The following is an 18952-nucleotide window of genomic DNA, read 5'->3' as shown; positions in this document are numbered from 1 at the left end:
TTAAACAGCAGACAGCGTCATGGCATCAGTTGTTAGCAGGTGCCCGTAGTACTAGTGTATGTGATGTAGACCTGTGGATTTTACTAAATATCAACAGATAACATTATTATGGAGAAGAGATCAAGTTCGGATACTGACGTGTATATGGGACCATATAGAGCGACAAAACTTGTAAGCAAGATCTTTTTTTTAAAATTTTCTTTAATTCTTATCGACAGTGATAAGTTCATATTCAATGTTGTTTGCTGATCTATTTTATGTGTTGTGTTTACGGTTTACACGCATTGAAGTTGAACAAAGTAATACATTTTATTTTATATTGAGATATAACGGTGTTGTTTATTTAAATATAATCACCGTACCTGAAATTACAGTTTAGGATCTGCTCTAAATAATTGAGCTTGTAAATTTATTTGTTAATTTGAGCTGTTACTGTAGTAGTGGCCAGAAAACTTATAATTATTATAAAGGTAGATATAAAGAATAGCTTACTATAATCATTACTGTTCAATATTAAGGAATACGCCTTTGCTTTCCAAAGATCAGAATGGTATATCCAGACAACTCTGACCAAAAAAGGCTGCTGGGTCTGTAATCCGAATGGTCATGCATTCAATAAGAATTATTAAGATTTGAAATCTGATTCAGTTGTGTATAGCCGAGTATTATCTATGATAAGAAATACTAAATCACAATTGAGTATAACACTAACAGAAATACTAATACACAATTGAGTATAGTATAGAAATACTAATTGAGTACCGTTGATCTGTTTTTACAGTGGTCAGTAATTATTAGGCCTACATGTATTTCCAGAAAACTGTTGGTTTTTTTTTTAAAATTCTGTAGGCTTTGATGTTGAACTTGATGTGGCATTAGCACTTTATGTTATGTACATACATTATCATATAATGTAGGTAAAGAATGAATTTACACTTTTGGTGTGGATTAACAACAAGCACCTGGTAGCACAAAGTTTTGGTCACCCGACCTTGCAGGCTCCACAAAAACAACGGTTCAGACTACATAATAATATTAATAACGAGGTTTCAGACAATAATAAATAATGACTAAATACAAACTTTGTCGCAGGATCAGAATGTCAGGTAATCGGTTACCCCAGTTAAATCTCTAAGCCAATTGGTGAGATATAAACGTTTTTAAGTGAAACTGTCATTAGGACCTGGTTTTCAAGGAAGTCAATTAATTGCTGGGTGCAAAATACTATACAAAGTACATGTACATGTTGATCAAAATGCTTGTATTTTTCGGTAGTTAGGAAAGTCATTCAGAAGGTTAATTTGAATATATATTATGTGTGATTTATTCCCCTTTTGCAGTGGAACGATGTTATTTACACTTTTCGAAATGGCATGCCATGTGGTAAACACAGAAGATATATGAGAACTTATGAAGATTGTTTTGTTGCATCTTGTGCTGTAGAATGGGTACACAACTATATGAAGAATAATCCAAACTTTGGTCAAGAAGTTACCAGGTAATAGACCATTCAATTCAATCTACTTCCATAACATTTATTTTTACTATTGACCTGTATATACATGTATTCTGTGGAAGTTATTGATAATTACTATTAGGAGTGAAAGTTACTTGTCTAGCCCCAAGGGCTTTAGACTAGTCTCAGTTTAAAATTACATTTAATGACTCTTGATTTGGACACAAAATAAAATTGTGGATTTATTAGGATTTTACAGGTTGATTTGTTTTGTCTTCTCAGTGACCTTGAGATAAATGTATAACAGGCATTATTTTTCAAAACTAAACTAAATAGACAAACCTACATGCACTTCCAGTTACATGTACATCACTAATCAAAATAACAAGATCAGATCAACTAAATTTACCATATTTTGACCTAAAACAGAGATTAAACAAACTGCACGGTGACACTTTTTTAAAATAAATTTAGGAGATCAACTGAATTTACCATATTTTGACCTAAATTAAACAAACTGCACAGTGACACATTTTTTTAAAATAAATTTAGGAGATAGTTTTTTTTGTATAATTAGATGGGGTTTTTTGTTAGAGGAACTTTCACACCTGCTGGGATGACATGGGTCATTTTTTGACACATCCTAATTTAATTACTATTCACTAATACATGATTAGAGGCACAGGGCACTTTTATTGTCTCTACTTTAAAAAGGTATTTAAACTAGATTAAACAGTTAAGAGGTGTTCCTCTACTTCATTATCTGATTATCCATAATTACATACATGTAGGGAAGGATTAACCCAGTTTGACACTGTTTGCTAAGATTAAATAATCAGGGTAGCAATGAAGTACATCAACAATGTAGTATTAGCCAACTGGTCTAAATAAAATATTGACCGCACGCATGAGAATATGATTTAAAGTAGCTAGTCTCTAACTCAATATCATCCAAAATCTTCGACATGAAAACACGATTTATTTGTCAGAAAAGATGGCCTTCTGATATCCAATATTTAAGTCAAAATAAACATTTTACAATTGGTACACCAATTGTGTACCATAATGCATTTCAGCGCTATTTGTAATAAGGGACTCGAAAAACGAGGCTAGGCATATTCCACAAGTCATTTCAAACAGTGAAGATATATTCTTATCTGGGGGACATGTCCAATAAATACTATCGGCGTAGACTGGAATAACCAGGCGCTAGAGATTGAAATTTGATTTGAGAATACTGGCGTATTTCGCCGAACTTAAAAAAAACAGAAACGATCGAATGTATACATTCATACATGTACATGTATTACATTATTGTATGCGTTGCGACCCATTTGTGTCAATTTCTAGGTCCCAAATATTAGCGACTTAGCTCCTTTAATATTTAATGTTATTTTGTTTTTAATTGAAAAAAAAAATTGACCTGTACTGTACTTTAATTATATACTTGTAGAGACATCATAAAAGTACTTGAAAGAACATTTATAATATAAAATAGACAGTGACTAAAGACATCCCTGCACATGACATAATTTACTGATAAAAGTACCAGACAATTATTGTATGTCATATAAATAATGCACATGTATAGTGATGAGTGAGCTTATCTGAGCATCCCCCACTGGATTATGTTATTGTTAGTTATTTTATCACTAAAGTCTATACCATGACTATATAATCAATTAATTATCCCAGAAGTAAACATGCTCTTCAAGATCAGTTTAAGATGGATATGGTTCTGACAGAAGACAATAGGATAAAAGACAATAAAACTCGCATTCCATCACTATTTTATGTCTCCAAATGTTTATGTATATGTAGTGTCAGTTCATGTAATAAAATGTAGCCCAGTTTTTATTTGCTGGTTACTGTATATATGTACTTATTTAACAGTGTGGAACAACTGTATATTATTGAAGGTCCACATTCCAGCATTGTGTATTATGTGTACTACATGAAGATATTGTTTTAATATTTATTGATGATTTGCATCTTTTCAACCGATACAATGTAACAATAGAATACAGTTTGTTTACAGACCTAACAATATAAGAAAAATGTTTAATTGATTCAGAACCACTTTTTCAATAATATTGATCTATTCCTGCCAATACAATGTATTGTAGAAGTAATATATTACACATAGTTATGGTACCAATTTTATCTAGTGGAAAACTGGTATAATAAGCTTATAATATATATGTAGGCCGACAGTAGTTTTGTATCAAAATTCTGAGTGAGGTACAAATTAAGGATGTTTAAAAATTATTGAATGGGTTAATTGGTCGTTAAAATCCCAACCGCAACCAGTTAACCAATTTATTCACATTTAATAAAAGATTGATATTACAATATTTGTTGGATCACATGAAAACTTATTAATATTAAAGCTTATCGGTATAGTATAAGTCTTATGTTTTGCAGCGAGTGCTAACAAAACGCTGAGAGGGAATTTAAAGGCCTTAACTTCTCATGACATAATACAAATTACAAATGTGCTTCGTGTACATATGTATATGAAGTATTTATATGGTCTTTAGTGAAAGAAAACAATGTTGTAGCTACCATTTCTGGGTTTGAAGGTCAGGTACATGTATGATATGAAAATAAATATGTAGGTTAGTAATTTTTTGAACCGGTTCACCAGTGCAACCGAATCGTGCCCAGATAACCAGTACATTTACATCCATAGTACAAATGTAGATGTACATGTAGGTGTATTATACCATTGATGTGCAAGAATGAGTACCTGTACATATACTTGTAGCTCATCCGATGAATACACGTAGATTCTAATCTTGGCCATCACTGACATACATGTACATGTACAAATGTATTACACAGAACATCATGAACTATAGTGTTAACAGGTTTTCAGGGTGGGGTGGGATGTGTGTTCTGTTACTGATAATATTGATAGGATTTGTTCTCTCTTCACCTCCAACTCAAACTTCAAACCAAATTTAAAACAATTCGTTGATAATACATAATGCCCTCTATCACGTCGACAAAGTTTTCGGAAAAGGGATATACATAATACATGTACTCTGGAACAGAAGGTTTGAGAGCACCAAGTACCTGTATGGTATCCTCTTGTGGTCCCAATAAAAGAACTTCACTGACTAACAGGAACGATGACATAATATGCCCATACATACAATGTATAAAAAATTCCAGTGAATTGTTTCCATCAATTTCAGTTACATACACATAGTTTTGTAATGAGTTTCCTGGAAAAATATAAATATTATACATGTACGGTTGTGTACCTGTACATGTACATGTACCACCAATATACATATAGCCTGCATGTATAAACCGTTAATATACAAAATAACAGATGTGATGTACATGTAATTACTAAAGTTATACTGATGTTATTCTACATGTACATGTTTATCCAGCAAGAAAAAGATCTTTTGCATTTCAATTTGGTTGCTACATGTATGGTTATACTCAACAATGATATCTTTGATGTACTTGATCTAACTCTATTGATACATAAATGTATAATTGATGTCGTTTACAGTAATTATATCATATAATTGTAGTTCTTACATCAATTTATTAATTCCCATTGTCTTTTCAAGCCTCTTAAACCTTTTTGTATGCATGCCCACAATATTCAACCCTATTTTAATGTGAGTCCCACATTAAAATAGGGTTGAATATTGTAGGGCGTGGTCAACAATTTCTTGTGAAACATTGTACAGACTACTGTAAGATGGATACATCTATCGACTGGTCCTTTTAAATTGTTGTAGGGTAATTATATAGTGAGACATAAATACATGTATCTTGAATTTCAGAGTTATTTACTTAAAAATTGTTATTGTTTTGTAAAATCTTGTTATCTAGTCTGTTTGATACTGGGGGATCACGTGGGTAAGACGCTGGCTCGCTAGCCTGGAGGTCGGGTGTTCGATCCCTGCATTGGCCGAGAAAGTTCATTCAGATTCCTGTGTACACATTGGTGTGCACGTATTAGAGTAAGCCGTAGTGTCGCTGCCCGGGCAAAATTTCCCTCATAGCACACTGTATGGCATATGTCTTCATTAGCCCAGGTTAGGAGCATAACAGTAGGACCTTAAACCCCAATTCATTTCATTTCATTTGTTTGATACTGATGTCTAATGTACTGTACAGTCTTATTCAAATTTATCCAAACCTACAGCCGTACTCAATTTGATTATTTATCATCTTGTCAAGAAAATGAAATCATCCAAATCAAATTAAATTTCCCGATCAATTAAATTTAGTGAAAACATACAACAGACACTGGGATCGATATATCAGAAATTATGTGTAAGTTCAACTTAAGAAGAAGAGAAAAAATTGAAATGGAATTTCAGTTTGCAATACAATTTTTCTATTAAAATAGATTCAGCTTTACAGTATATGTATAACTATAAGGGATTTCAAATCATGCCCATACATGTTTCCATTATAATTAGTGCCGGACAAGGACAGCTGTGTAGTCGTTTGGATAGGATGGAAACCGTGGTCTTGTGTACACATTGGCATACACGTAATAGATTCAAGGCAGTTGGAATTCGATATAACAGTAGACCGTAGCACCGCTGTCTGGGTAAAATTTCCCTCATTACTCATAGCACACTGGAGTGTCTATCTTCATTAGCTCAGTCGGAGCAGAATGTTAAACCCCATTTCATTTCATTTCCATAATATATTTTTTCCGGGTTTACATGTATGAGCCCCTTATTCACAGCTAAATCTTGTCAATGCTCTATTCATAAAAGTTACATGCTTGACAACATGTTTCACACCCTGGCAACCTATGTTTTTATCAGGTTTTTTAGCATTAATTAATTCCAGTTAATAAATTATACAGACATTGATTTACAGTGAATAAATTTTACAGACATTGATTTACCATCAAAAGTTCCTCCCACTGCTAAAGACCCCTAGGCGCAGGCGAATTATGTAAATAAAATTAAACCATATGTTAGTCCCGAAATGACCTACTTTGTGTCGAGTGGATGTTAAACCCCATTTCTCTCTCTCTTTACCATCAAAAATAATCCAATATCTCATTCAACCACGGAGTACATGTGGATTTAGCCATTTCTCTAAAAATATTCACTGAAATAATGACTATATTGTGAAATTTTATATCGCAATTGCCGAAGTATTAATTTCAAATATTTTGCTCTGCTGATAGAAGTAGATTCAGTCAGCTGCATTACCATCATAGTTAAAAATTATTGTAAATGCATAAGGCCTACATGTAGCCCACTATATTTTCATTAGACCAATATACATGTAAGTGTAAAGTATACATTGCAAAGAGGATTGATATAAATGCTAAATTTGTCATGACTACCTGTACCTTAATGCATCTTATTTATGAAAATAGTCACAAGCTTACAGATAGAATTGGCTAATATTGGTATAAGCTGTATTGAATTGTTGGGAATTGATTGGTTTTATAGGTTTATTATTGGACCTTGTAAAACTGAGCTCAGACTTTTGTATCCAATTAATTATTTCTGACTATGTTACAAACAAGCTTTTAGATCTACATTTTATGGATGGTGTTAGCATTCATGAAGCTATTATTTAATATTTATCCTCAAAGAATACTACAAACATGAATACATGTTGAATTCATTCACTTAGAATGAATGATGATAATGTAATAACATGTACATTTGAGATTCCCAATTTATTTATTATTTAATAAAATTCTACTGGTAAAGAACATTATAATGAATTGAATTTTCACATCTGTACATTTTACATGTATCCAGTATGACAATCTAATTTATTTGATAATGCAGGACTCATTATCAGTATTTTGTCTCTCCTTGATCCGGTTTTGTCCCCTTTTTCTTATCATAGCAAGGTTTATTTTCGAAATTAAAATAAAATAAATATAAAAATACAGTAGATGCATTTTAAAAAAGAAACATCTGCTTGAATTTAAAATAGGTGTAGCCACTATCTAGTTCCCTTTAATCTTCAACTTTTTATTATGTGTTATATTTATCCACCATTAATTTAGTCATTTGTCACACACTAAACAGAAAATGGCCAACAGGCTAATTATTTTATTGTCAATGCTCACTAACCATCCCTTATTGACAAATCTATACTATAGACCTAAGGGCATGAGATACATGTATAAAGACTGTATATTAGAAAGCCATCATCTAATCAGTATTGACAGATCAGGTGCTAGCCATACAAACAATTAAAGTGGTACAAACACCATCATTATTTTTATCAAACTAATTTTCATGTCTGGAAATAGTGACACATTCATGATAATTTCTTAGTTTGTTGTCACATAAAAAAGTAATTTTTGTATGAAAAACATTTCAACTGACTTGTACATGAACATACATGTATGTATATCGTGTATGTACACGTGGGTTCAGTTTGTTTCTACTATGATAGATGAATGGACAGAGGTGCCTGACACCCTGAACCTTGATTCATGCCTCACCCACACACACTCACACACAACAAAACAACATTCTTTGAAGCCAAAATTTGTCGTAATGTTGTGCTTTACACAATCATTATAATATTATTTCAGGGTTCAGACAGTACAACTTTTACAAAAGATTTATAAAGCTGGTGTGTTTGAGGATGTACGTGGACCAAAACATGGTAGAGCAGATTTTGCTGAGAATGGAAGAATCTACAGGTAGAAAGGACATTTTAGTTTTAAAGCACCTACTTTTTTGGCGATATTTTAAATTTGTATACAGTGCTACATGTACGTGTATGATATATCTGTTAGAAATTTTGTGCCTCATCCATTACATGCACGTAATACATGCACAAGCTTAAGCTTACATATATTGATTATAAAACCAAAGCTGATCACATAGGTTTATAATGGAATACTGAAATAAGTTTTTGATCTGATTAATTTGACATTATCTTTTACTTATAACTATATTTTTCAGATTTACATCTTCTACCTCACCAAAAACAACAAACAGTTCAAGTAGTAGAACACCATTATCTACACGTAAAAATATAGTAAACTGTGATACACCTGATACTACTGATGGTTGTAAACAAATAGATGATGATGAATTACGCAGTTGTCATCTTGTAGCTAAAATACTTACACCTGGGGAAATAGAAGATGTTTGGAAGACATTCACATTGTCAAGGTACATGTATTTCCTTTTTTGTAAAAAAAATGGTCAAACAAATCCATTTTAGAATTCCTTTCTTTTCTCTCTTAAACATGTATAACCATGCCCAACATGTATAATTTAGACCGGCTAGTAATAACAACACAATAAAAATTCACCGATAGAGAAGCCCATTCGAAGCGTTGCTCATTTATAAGCAGTAATTGTATTCCATAGAATCATGACTTGTATATTCCAGTCCAATTACTAAATGCCATTGTGATTGTATATTTACAGGTTACAGTTAACTATTGGTGTAGATAATTTAACAGATATAATGGATAGTCAACTAGTCAATGGTCATAATATCATGCATAATTGTATTTATATAAATAAGAGTGGTCTTGTTAGTAATGTACAACCTAAAGGTGAGAAACTTTCTAAAACTATTGTATTACATGAATATTTTAATTGTGCACATTCCATCCAAACAGTATGCTCCTAGCGCATGGTTCTCTAGCTCTTCAGTTTTATAATTCACTATAACAGTATTCAAACAGATGAGATTTTAGTTTGGATCTGAAAGTTTCCAAACATTGTGAAGTTTTTGAGATGTACAGGTAAAGAGTTCCATAGTTTTGGCACAATGTGGAAAAATCGTCAAATCCCAATTGATTTATGTCTATAACCTTAGAATAACAGAAATCTGAAAACCCTGACAGGGTGTTGGATGGTCGAATGGTTGGCATCTGTGTGCTGTATCATAAGGTGGTTGTATGTGACAAGGCGTAGGGTCACCTGTCCTCCTTTTCCTCCTATGCGCAAGGGAATTATTGAAATAAAACCATATGTTAGTCCCGAAATGACCTAGTTTGTGTCAAGTGGACGTTAAACACCTCATTTCTCTCCCTTTTTTCCTGCTGAAAATGACATAATCATATTTTGAATTTATTTTTTAGATCAACTTCCACCATGGGCAATGTCTGCTATGAAATGTTTAGCTAGATGTAAGTTTCATTAATGATTTTTAATTTTTGTTTTAGTGCTCCTACCTTCAGGTTAGGACATTTTTATCTGGTCATATATCATTTATTAAACATGCATTACACAAGACCTAAATCTGCATATCACAGGTATTTCTTTAGGCCTGAAATGTTATCTAAATTATTAGACATCAATTAACTTATGCAGACCACAATCAACTCTCAATGCCATGGATTTGAATACATTTGTGATGGATAATTTAACGTGAAATGGATAATCGAGACTTGATTTATTATCGCATCAAAGTTAGTAATGATCAAGGCTTACCTAAAATTGAATCCCTAGTGAAATTTTCAGTATATTCTGTTTTCATTATCTATATTTTAATTATTATAGCAAGAACTGTCAGCTCTTTATCTAATCTTACCTAATAATGTCCCTTTAAACTTGAATGTGTGAATTAATCAATTTATTTCCAGACTTATGAATAAAATTTATGAAATAATCTTTATTGCAGGGCCTGAAAAAGTAGAAGAAAATCTACCAAATTATCCTGGTTTTGAAAAAGATGTATTTGGAGTGGTGAAAGATTATTTTACAAATTTAGAAGAACCACTCATGACCTATGATATGTATGAAGTTATAACGAATGTTTTTGGTGGGTTTATTCTCTATTCTTGTTAAACCTGAATTATTCTTTTACTAATTTATAACTCCCGCAATTGTACCCTTTCATTGATGAATCATAATGGCGAGCATAGTTTGCCAGTCAATGAAAGCTTACAATACAAAAATGTTGTGTATTATTAACATGGTTCGTTAAAGGTATTGAATATATAATAGTTTCTTAGTTGAGGATTAAAGATGCCGCATTATCTGGGTTTAAAAACCCTGAGACTAAATAGAACTAAATGACAAATGTTAGTGTGGCAACTTTAATCCTTATCAGTACCTCAATTATTAGCTGTATTGCTTTTGCTGCAATTAAAAATGCATTATGTAAGAGCTAATGTCACTTAGAATAAAATAATTTGACTGACATTTTCATTATATTCATTTTTCATTATCTATTTTTGAATAATTGTAGCAAGATTGGCCGGCTATTACATAATGCATCTTTAACAATTGTTGAACAGATTCTGTTATTGTACAATGATAATGTTCTTTCCATATTAATATGTCCTGGTTAATAAAACTATCTTATTATACTGTATACTATAGCATTCATAGCATATATATCTTAACCTAAATAACTTCAATATTCAGGCTTCTTTGAGCATTTCCATTTATCATGTTGAATGTGTTTTTCGTTATTTATATTCATTAATTTGTTTGTTTTTTTCTTTCTTTTGCATGGCATGGCATGTTAACAGTTTGTGCAGAAAGCCGTTTACCTCGTCATTCATCTCCGAATGTGAATGCTTCATCCTCCTCTGGTCGTTCTACCCCGAGAACTCCTTGGTGCTATCCTTCTATAGAAAACCTACTTCTAGATATGACGAGATCTGGTAGTTTTGGTAAATCTTACTCTTCTGTCCCATTTCATTTAACTAGTGCTTCTACTTTAAATCTTTCTCGAATAGAGCCAGCCGCTGATAGTATGGCCCCTGACAGTGCAAGAGTTCTTTCATCGAACAGTCTTCCAGTGACACATTATGAAACAGCTTTTGGTCCTGATAATAGAACAGTGACAAGGGTTTATTTTAGTCAGGGTGTATCAACGGATTATGGACATCATCAAAGTAGTGATGAGGAAGAATTAGGTATGCCTTTAGAAACACATTTTGATGTGTCAACAGACTTTCGTCGGCGCCATTCTGACTCTGGTAATTATCAAGTTAATTTTACACGTGTGAAATCATTGGATGGCATAGATCGTGCTAAAAGACGTTACAGTAGAAAGAATTCTTCTAGTTCCAAAAATGGTAGATATAGCATCCATTTATCAAAGTCTCTTCACAATGGTGATACACCAGTCTCGGGAAAAACTTTTGGAATCTTACCTCGAAATGCAAATGTTGCTCGCAGATTGGCCCGTCCTTCAAGTTCATCATCATATGATAGTTGTGGTTATCAACCAATTCTAGACGGATCCAAGTACTCCCGTTCCAACAAAAGATTAAGTTCGTCCTCACCAGATCTAGCCAATATGTTAGCAGCAGAAGATGCAAAGATGTCAAATCCTATCTCTGAAGATGAACCTGCAGAAAATGGAAAACAGAAATCTGACTGTGAGTATTTGGTAGACAACCTTCATGCCATACCTCCATTTTTTTAAAACGTTATCAGTCTAGCAAATTCTTCCAGCATGCATAAGCTTATATTGTATTTTATCCATTTGGGATAAATGTTTAATCAAGCGTGCACCACATTCAGCTTAGTGCTTTGATGCATTTTTGGGCGCATGCTGAGTTGGAGCTTGGTGTTGCTTGTTATGATAATGCTACACTTACTTTGGTTTGTGGTGATAGATAATGGAAAAAGTCCCAGCAAATTTCTCCCAAACAATAGCGAATATAAAAATCTCAAAATTACAGTGTTTGAGCTGGCTTTCTCCCTTGTAAATATATTTTTTCTGTATTGTAGGTGAGTCATTATCAGCAGAAGATTGTGCTAAGAAAGCCCTCCAATTAGTTTGTCTTCTATTACCACCAGCTAACAGAAGAAAATTACAACTTTTACTTAAACTGATGTATAAAATGACAATAAATCAAGATTTAAATCTTGATCCATCACAATCTACTCGTAGTCTAGTAAGTAAAATTATTTATTAACGTTAATTATTTATAATCTTACTTTGTTATTTGGGAATAATACTAACAGCTTTATTAAATGCTCAATACCACTCTTGTAACTGAATAATATGTCCCAATCTTTGTTCTAGTCAACAAATTGTACTATTTTACAATATTCCAATTAATTGATGGTACAAATTTCATCTTAACACACCTAATTTATAAAATTGGAAAAATTCAACTAAATGATTTGAAAAGCCTGACTTAAAGCTTTTCAAATGTCACTTGTATTTAAAAATATTTTTGAACCCTCTGGACAAGTGTAAATTATCCATTAAATCCTATTTTACTTGTACTAGATGTGTTAGTGTCCTACCTGTTGTGTAAATTATCCATTAAATCCTATTTTACAACAGGCAGGACACTAACACATCTAGTACTTAGAATAAGGCTATTTTTATTTTCTGGAGCTGTCAAGCCAGCAAGAAAGAAAGCTATGGTGACTGTCTAGACTGTCAGTTATTTTTGAGCTATTGTTCATTGTTGATATTTATGGTACTGTGTGTCAATTCTGAGTAATGATATAATAATAAAGTTTGTGTACCTCTGTCTTCATTACCCCAGTCAGTGTAGGACGTTAATCCCCATTTCATTTCACTTGGTGCACTGGCATATCTCATTAATTAGTAATTCAGGTAAAAAAAAAAAAAGTGAATAACAAATATCTCATCAGTAACTCAGGAAAATATGAATAACTTTCTGATTAATAAGTAGGCCTAACTCTAATATTTATTTTACAGGTATTAGAAACTTTTTATAAATGTATATTGAGTTGTCCGGATGAGAATGAAATGGATCATGTTTTAGTTATACAATTAGTATCATTTTTAATGGATCATCATACAGAAGTGTTCAGTGTTCCTACAGAACTTAAATTATCTGTAGAAGATAGATTAACAACTTTACAAAAACCACAGGTTGGTACTGATTTTATTGCATTGTTAAATATTCACATTTTGTTCAAATACCTTTACAGAAAGAATTGCATATTTATTCAAATTGGTTTCAAGTTGTTATACTTTTTAACCCAAGTAATAGTGAATTAGTCACGGATCATATATACAGTTTGAGTAGTCCAGTAGATTGGAATGTCTAATGTCAACAATCACTTTGATTTAATCCTTTTTTATTTGCTTGATAACGATACCTCTGTGTATTGAAACGTAGCATGTTAATAAAATTCAGAAGTAGTATATCCATATAAGTGTGTTAATTTCACTTTGATTTAATTAGATTTAATTTTATCATTTGAATAGCAAATTTTGCAAGTCTTTCTGTTTGGGTTTAAATATCTCTTTATTGTAATCCTTCAGTTACTGCAAACATTTTCAACCTCTCACTATTCTACCAATCACAATATTAATTAATTTAGCACAATAACTTTGATCAATCACCTAAAGTAATAATGAATGTGTTATTAAATTTGATTGGTGATGTGTTTATTTTGTTGTTTTTATGCTTTTGTAGTTTATATGTTTAGTGCACGCTCTTTTTTACTTTGCTTTCACTGTTGCCACTTTGCTTTGCTTATTTAGTGTTTTAATAGCATTAAATATTTTTGGAATGCTGTGAAAATATTGAACCGAGTTAAAATTAACACATACCCAGTAAAAATAAAAATAAGCTTACATGTACCTTACTAAAAAAATATTCATTATTAATACCTTCTTGTTTTGTAAATCCCAATGCATTAAATTTCAATTATTTTCAAAATTATTAATGTTCACATAATTTGTTTAATTGGCTTTTGGATTATTTTTTGTTCTTCTGATAAAATTATGTTTATTTTTATGTGGCTGGAGCGTGCACATTTTTTTTTAGTTTTTGGTGGTAGTGAATAGACTTTGTGTTGTGTTTTTAGCACTCTATTTTTATTTTATTTTTAGTTGTTCTTTGGCTTTAATATTGCCATTTTAAGGCTTAGCCTACAAAGCAAAATTCTATAAAATGAAACTTCTCAAAAAGGCTGACATCTTCTCAGTCATTCATTATAAGACCTTTAATATGACAGATTATGCTATTCAATGCCACCATTAGGAAGAGAAAAATTGGGCACTTGCAGTCACTTCACAGGCTTGTAGCTTGCTGACATGTGGCTTGCTTTGTGCAATTTCAGATCAAATATTCACCTGACGATCCCTTGTCATTACGTTATTGTCGACAGGTTGCTGTGTCTACATTTGAAAGTGATAAACAAAGTAATTCCCAGAAAGCCCTGACTATATTACTAGAAGAAATAATTAATGATACCAACATGGCAGACAAAGATAAAAAGAAACGGTTAAAAATGGTGAGACATGCACAAATCTACACGTAACTAATTATTAGAAATCAATGAATTGTGATAGCTGATTAAATTCTGGCTCTTAATTGTGTTTTTTTTTTTTTTATTTAACATTTTTCTTGGTGTATGTGTGGTGTTAGATATCCTTTTCATGTGATCATTGCATGTCAGTGTTTATGTTTGTGGGGAAATTTATGGTTCCGGTGAGACCTGTTATCTGTTTTTATTGGGTTTTTTGATCACTTTTATTTTATGTTGGATGAATTTTTATGAATTGTTGTTTTAGTTTCAGAAAACCTATCCGGAAATTTATACAAAGAGGTTCCCAACAGCTGAAAGTGCAGCCGAGGTATTTCCTGCTAAGCTAAAGATCAAACAACCATTATTGGTCAAGCCATTTATGAAATTACGTGGGCTGCGAATGTAAATTTATTCATCTGTAGTTTCACAAGAAAAATTAGAATACTAGACTAGGAATCATTTTTGGGTTTTAGTAACATCTATACTTGTACATTTTGTAACTAAAATCTAATGTTTATTCAGTAACTAAACATGAACAATATGTGGTAAATAACATCTATGGAAACCATTAATGTTTGTGCTGGTCTCTGTATTCAGTGCATATAGTAAAGAGCATCAAATTAGTGCATTAACATATAGACAGTCATTAATTGTTTGTACATTAAGTAGATCTAATTTATAACATTTTCAACTCGATTCCCGGATAATTATATATTTCTTACTGAAATGTTAGATTTAACTATAATATAAAATATCTGTTTATACATGTACTTACTTGTACATATATATGTATTATTTTCCTTATAACAATATTGATTTTTATCTAACCATGAACAAAGAAGAGAACAATCAAGCATGTATTTATTATATCTTCTATAGTATTACAGTTTTATGTTCCTGAGTAATTTTAATGAGAAAAAAAAGAGATACATCGATAAGTTACGAAAACTAATTGATTAGTTTATCGTTTCAGTATGTAATTATTTATTTTATCATCTTTGGATATATTAAATTTTTGATTTTATCATAGTAATAATTCTTTTCAACCCTATTCCATGTTTTACTAACCGGTTCCAATTTAAAATATTTTCAATGAATTTTTTATTTTATTATTTTGTACAGTTGTTACTGTGTAGTTGTATTTATGTACATATATGTATCAATGTAAAATATGTATTATATGTATCCTCCCAGTGACACACTTGTCTCCATTTCAACATAGAAATATTTTTTAGTGTATTCAGAATATTGGCTTACTTTATGTATACTGTACATTTGTTTTATATAATTCAGAGTTACTAATTTTTATTTCGCACATTTCAATCTAAATAAAATCTAGAACTGATTTGATTTTGTACAATTATATGGTTAATAATATCTAACTAAATTTAGTCCTATATTTTAATTAGAATAGGTTACAAATGATCAGCTATTACCAGGTATTATACTTCCTCCTCAGTGACAGTCTCTTTAAAACTTGATTCCGAGAATAAATTCTTACTCACAAAAGAAAATATATAAAAAATACTCCTTGGGTGATATATAATATATTCCAGGTAGTGATATATTTGCAATACTTTGATCATAGCATTGTGATCTTACTTAAATAAGTTTTGATATAGCTTAAATGATATAATGACAAATTTGTTAGATTACTTTTATAGAGACTGTCGCTTTAAATCAAATTACTTACAGATTATCTTTCATGTTTTTGTATTATGTTTCAATGAAAGATTCTCCTGTGTGAGTAGATATTGATTTTACTGATGTAAATTAAGATGATTTATGCTTGGCTACATTCATGTAAAGACATCTCCCGGGACTAAAAACAAAGTAAACAGATCTTGGCTGTAAACACCATATTAATCACATCCAAAATTCATGAAATGCGGATGAATAGCAGAATTACCTGTATTTTCATTTACATTACATCATATTTCGTTTTTAATTAAAATTATATCTTAAATGTCTTGGATACATTGAATGCCAAGCATGAGCTTTTTATACGCCAACATTTTCATGTGGACTTAATATTGTCATTGCCCATGTCTGTCCGTTTACATTTTGTTTCTGAACACTCTACAGCTCAAAATTTCTGTCTGATTTTAACAAAACTTGATATATAGGTGTATCTCCCAAAGATCTCAGTTCCTGGCATATATTGGACCGAAGTGTCACGTTTTTAGCTTGTGGAAATTTTTATCCAGTTTTGAGGAAGCTTAAAATATGTGTTTATATCCTAAATATCTGGGTTCCTTTCAGAACTTGCGATTATCAGACTGTAACTTCCTGGATTATGACTCCTGATTGTTAAAAAAAATTGCTTTTTTTTTTTTAACTTGTTCTCTGTCCATCTCTTGCAAAATGTGGCATATCTTGCATGGCAACTGCTTATAAAATCTCAGCCATCCAGTAGTCTAGGAGTGAGTGGATATGGGCATGTGAATAAATCTCAAAATGTGGCATATCTTGCATGGCAACTGCTTATAAAATCTCAGCCATCCAGTAGTCTAGGAGTGAGTGGATATGGACATGTGAATAAATCTCAAAATAATTTAGATAAAAGACCTGCAATAGTCAGATTAAGATATTAAATCAGTAAGCAATGTTATAATTATCCTAAATATCAAAATGTTAACATTGTCTGGTCAAAGGTGTTAAAACATGTTAAATTACACTCATGGTTTATCAGCCATGGCAACAAGTTTTAAATGCCAATAATCTTCTATGATAAAATGTCAAATGTGTTGCTTTAATTAGCATGTACACATGTACCATATCTAGTCTAAATCTTAATTATAAGACAATGAACAGTAGTATTACTAGTAAAGTTGTATGTATATCTCTACTTTACTGCGTTTTATTTTTTAGCTTAGTTATTGGTTTTAAATCTTAGTGGATTATTTACCTGTATCTATATCGTGAAATATGAAGCCAATATTCTGAAGGATCAATTGTTATATTATTTTATTCTGTTAGAGATTTCTACACAAATAAAACTATTTTCTCAATTTATTTGATATCTTTATTTTTATTATGCAATAAATGTGTAAACAGTCACAGCTTATACTACTACGTAGTTTCTGATTGGTACAACCCACTGGATATTATTCAAATAAACAAATGAGGTGAAACTTTGGCAAATAAATTTTAACCATATCTGTTTTCTTTATATCTTAAGCTGAATGCAACCAGATTTGCAATCCCTATGCCCAGATTAAGGAGCCAATCCTTATGTTGGAAAATAAAACTGCTTAATTTTGTCTTAAAATCCTCTAAGGGCCGAGCAACTAACTCAATATTTGTGATATGTTTTCAAAGAATTTAAACTTGTCAGTCTTCATCTAGAAATGGAGACCGGTGTCCCAAGCTGAATTATGCAGTGTCTGGATAAAACCAGACTTTTATTTTATAAAAATAATGTGTTGGTGAAATTAACCTTTCGTACAGTACAGCAAAGCACAGCACATGGGTCATTCACTGTATGGGCCTCTAAAGGAACGGGAATCGATTATTAGGTCACCCAACGAAAAAATTGACCCGAAATATTAAAAAGGTTACTTGTCCGGATAAGCATTTTTGACATTCACGTCCAAACGATTCAATATTTTGAGACGAGGTAAATACACCATTCCTCTAAGCTTAAATTTCATACATACTCGGACTTTTATTTTTGAGTCTCTGTTCAAATCGGAGTAGTCCCTTTAAACATTTGGCAATCAAACTTTTTATATATTAGTTTTAATACCTGATATGTGAACAAATATAAATCAAGTTGTAATTATTTTGAAGCTCGAGATGTCCACTCAACTTATTTTGTGATAAATATGGTAAATCTTTTATTGCAAAAAGAGAAAACCTACATGGTTAGGCAAGTGACCATAGTTCTTGTCATATAGAAGCATGGGATCAGAATCAAAATGCTGGATTCGATGGTAACCCCATTACACTCTTCTGTCCTTGGAACTTGACATACATGTAAGAAGCAGCAGTAAATATGTAACCAAGTCTACTATTGTTTAAAAACTCATGTTCTAGAATCAAGAGAGAATGACAGTAATTGGATTTAGCTAACAGTTTGCAATTAATAAGTTTTATTCATACAAATATATCTTTGGATGTCTCTTGTAGATGTTTGTTCATTTTAATGAGGATACAAGAAGAATATAAACTCATAATTATTTCATCGTAAAATATTTTATACATAGACTATGACCCAATACAATATGAATGCAATGCAAAAAATATAATTTGCGACCCATTTCCAGCATTAAATTTCATTCTCGCACTAGTTTTG

General features: G+C 31.5%; 1 protein-coding gene across 5 annotated transcripts; it reads left to right on the top strand.

Moving 5' to 3' along the window:
• Positions 1 to 39: 39 nt before the first annotated feature.
• Positions 40 to 17666, top strand: LOC126817732 (DEP domain-containing protein 1A). Of its 5 annotated transcripts, none has more exons than XM_050544864.2 (12): positions 40 to 171; positions 1341 to 1498; positions 8019 to 8129; positions 8395 to 8607; positions 8869 to 8999; positions 9531 to 9578; positions 10073 to 10213; positions 11139 to 11786; positions 12142 to 12308; positions 13091 to 13267; positions 14467 to 14640; positions 14921 to 17666. In XM_050544864.2, exons 1-12 carry the CDS (start codon positions 109 to 111, stop codon positions 15059 to 15061), a joined length of 2172 nt encoding a protein of 723 aa, XP_050400821.1. In that variant the 5' UTR covers positions 40 to 108; the 3' UTR covers positions 15062 to 17666. The 5 variants fall into 5 exon arrangements, with proteins under 5 accessions (XP_050400821.1, XP_050400819.1, XP_050400817.1 ...); XM_050544862.2 differs by having other exon boundaries at positions 10929 to 11786; positions 14515 to 14640; XM_050544860.2 differs by having other exon boundaries at positions 10929 to 11786.
• The last annotated feature ends 1286 nt before the right edge of the window (positions 17667 to 18952 follow it).

This window comes from Patella vulgata, chromosome 4, assembly GCF_932274485.2.
Source record: "Patella vulgata chromosome 4, xgPatVulg1.2, whole genome shotgun sequence".
NCBI classification, from domain to species: Eukaryota; Metazoa; Mollusca; class Gastropoda; family Patellidae; genus Patella; species Patella vulgata.
The sequence above is the reverse complement of the archived record's forward strand: the minus strand, read 5'-3'. Positions and strand labels throughout refer to the sequence as shown.

What these genes read in the sequence shown, in the direction of transcription:
- LOC126817732 (XM_050544860.2), top strand. Translation starts at nt 109, where the DNA reads ATGGAGAAGAGATCAAGTTCGGATACTGACGTGTATATGGGACCATAT. An exon ending in AAGACATTCACATTGTCAAG is followed by an intron (nt 8,608 to 8,868) that starts GTACATGTATTT and finishes GTATATTTACAG; the next exon opens with GTTACAGTTAACTATTGGTG. An exon ending in CAACTTTACAAAAACCACAG is followed by an intron (nt 13,268 to 14,466) that starts GTTGGTACTGAT and finishes GTGCAATTTCAG; the next exon opens with ATCAAATATTCACCTGACGA.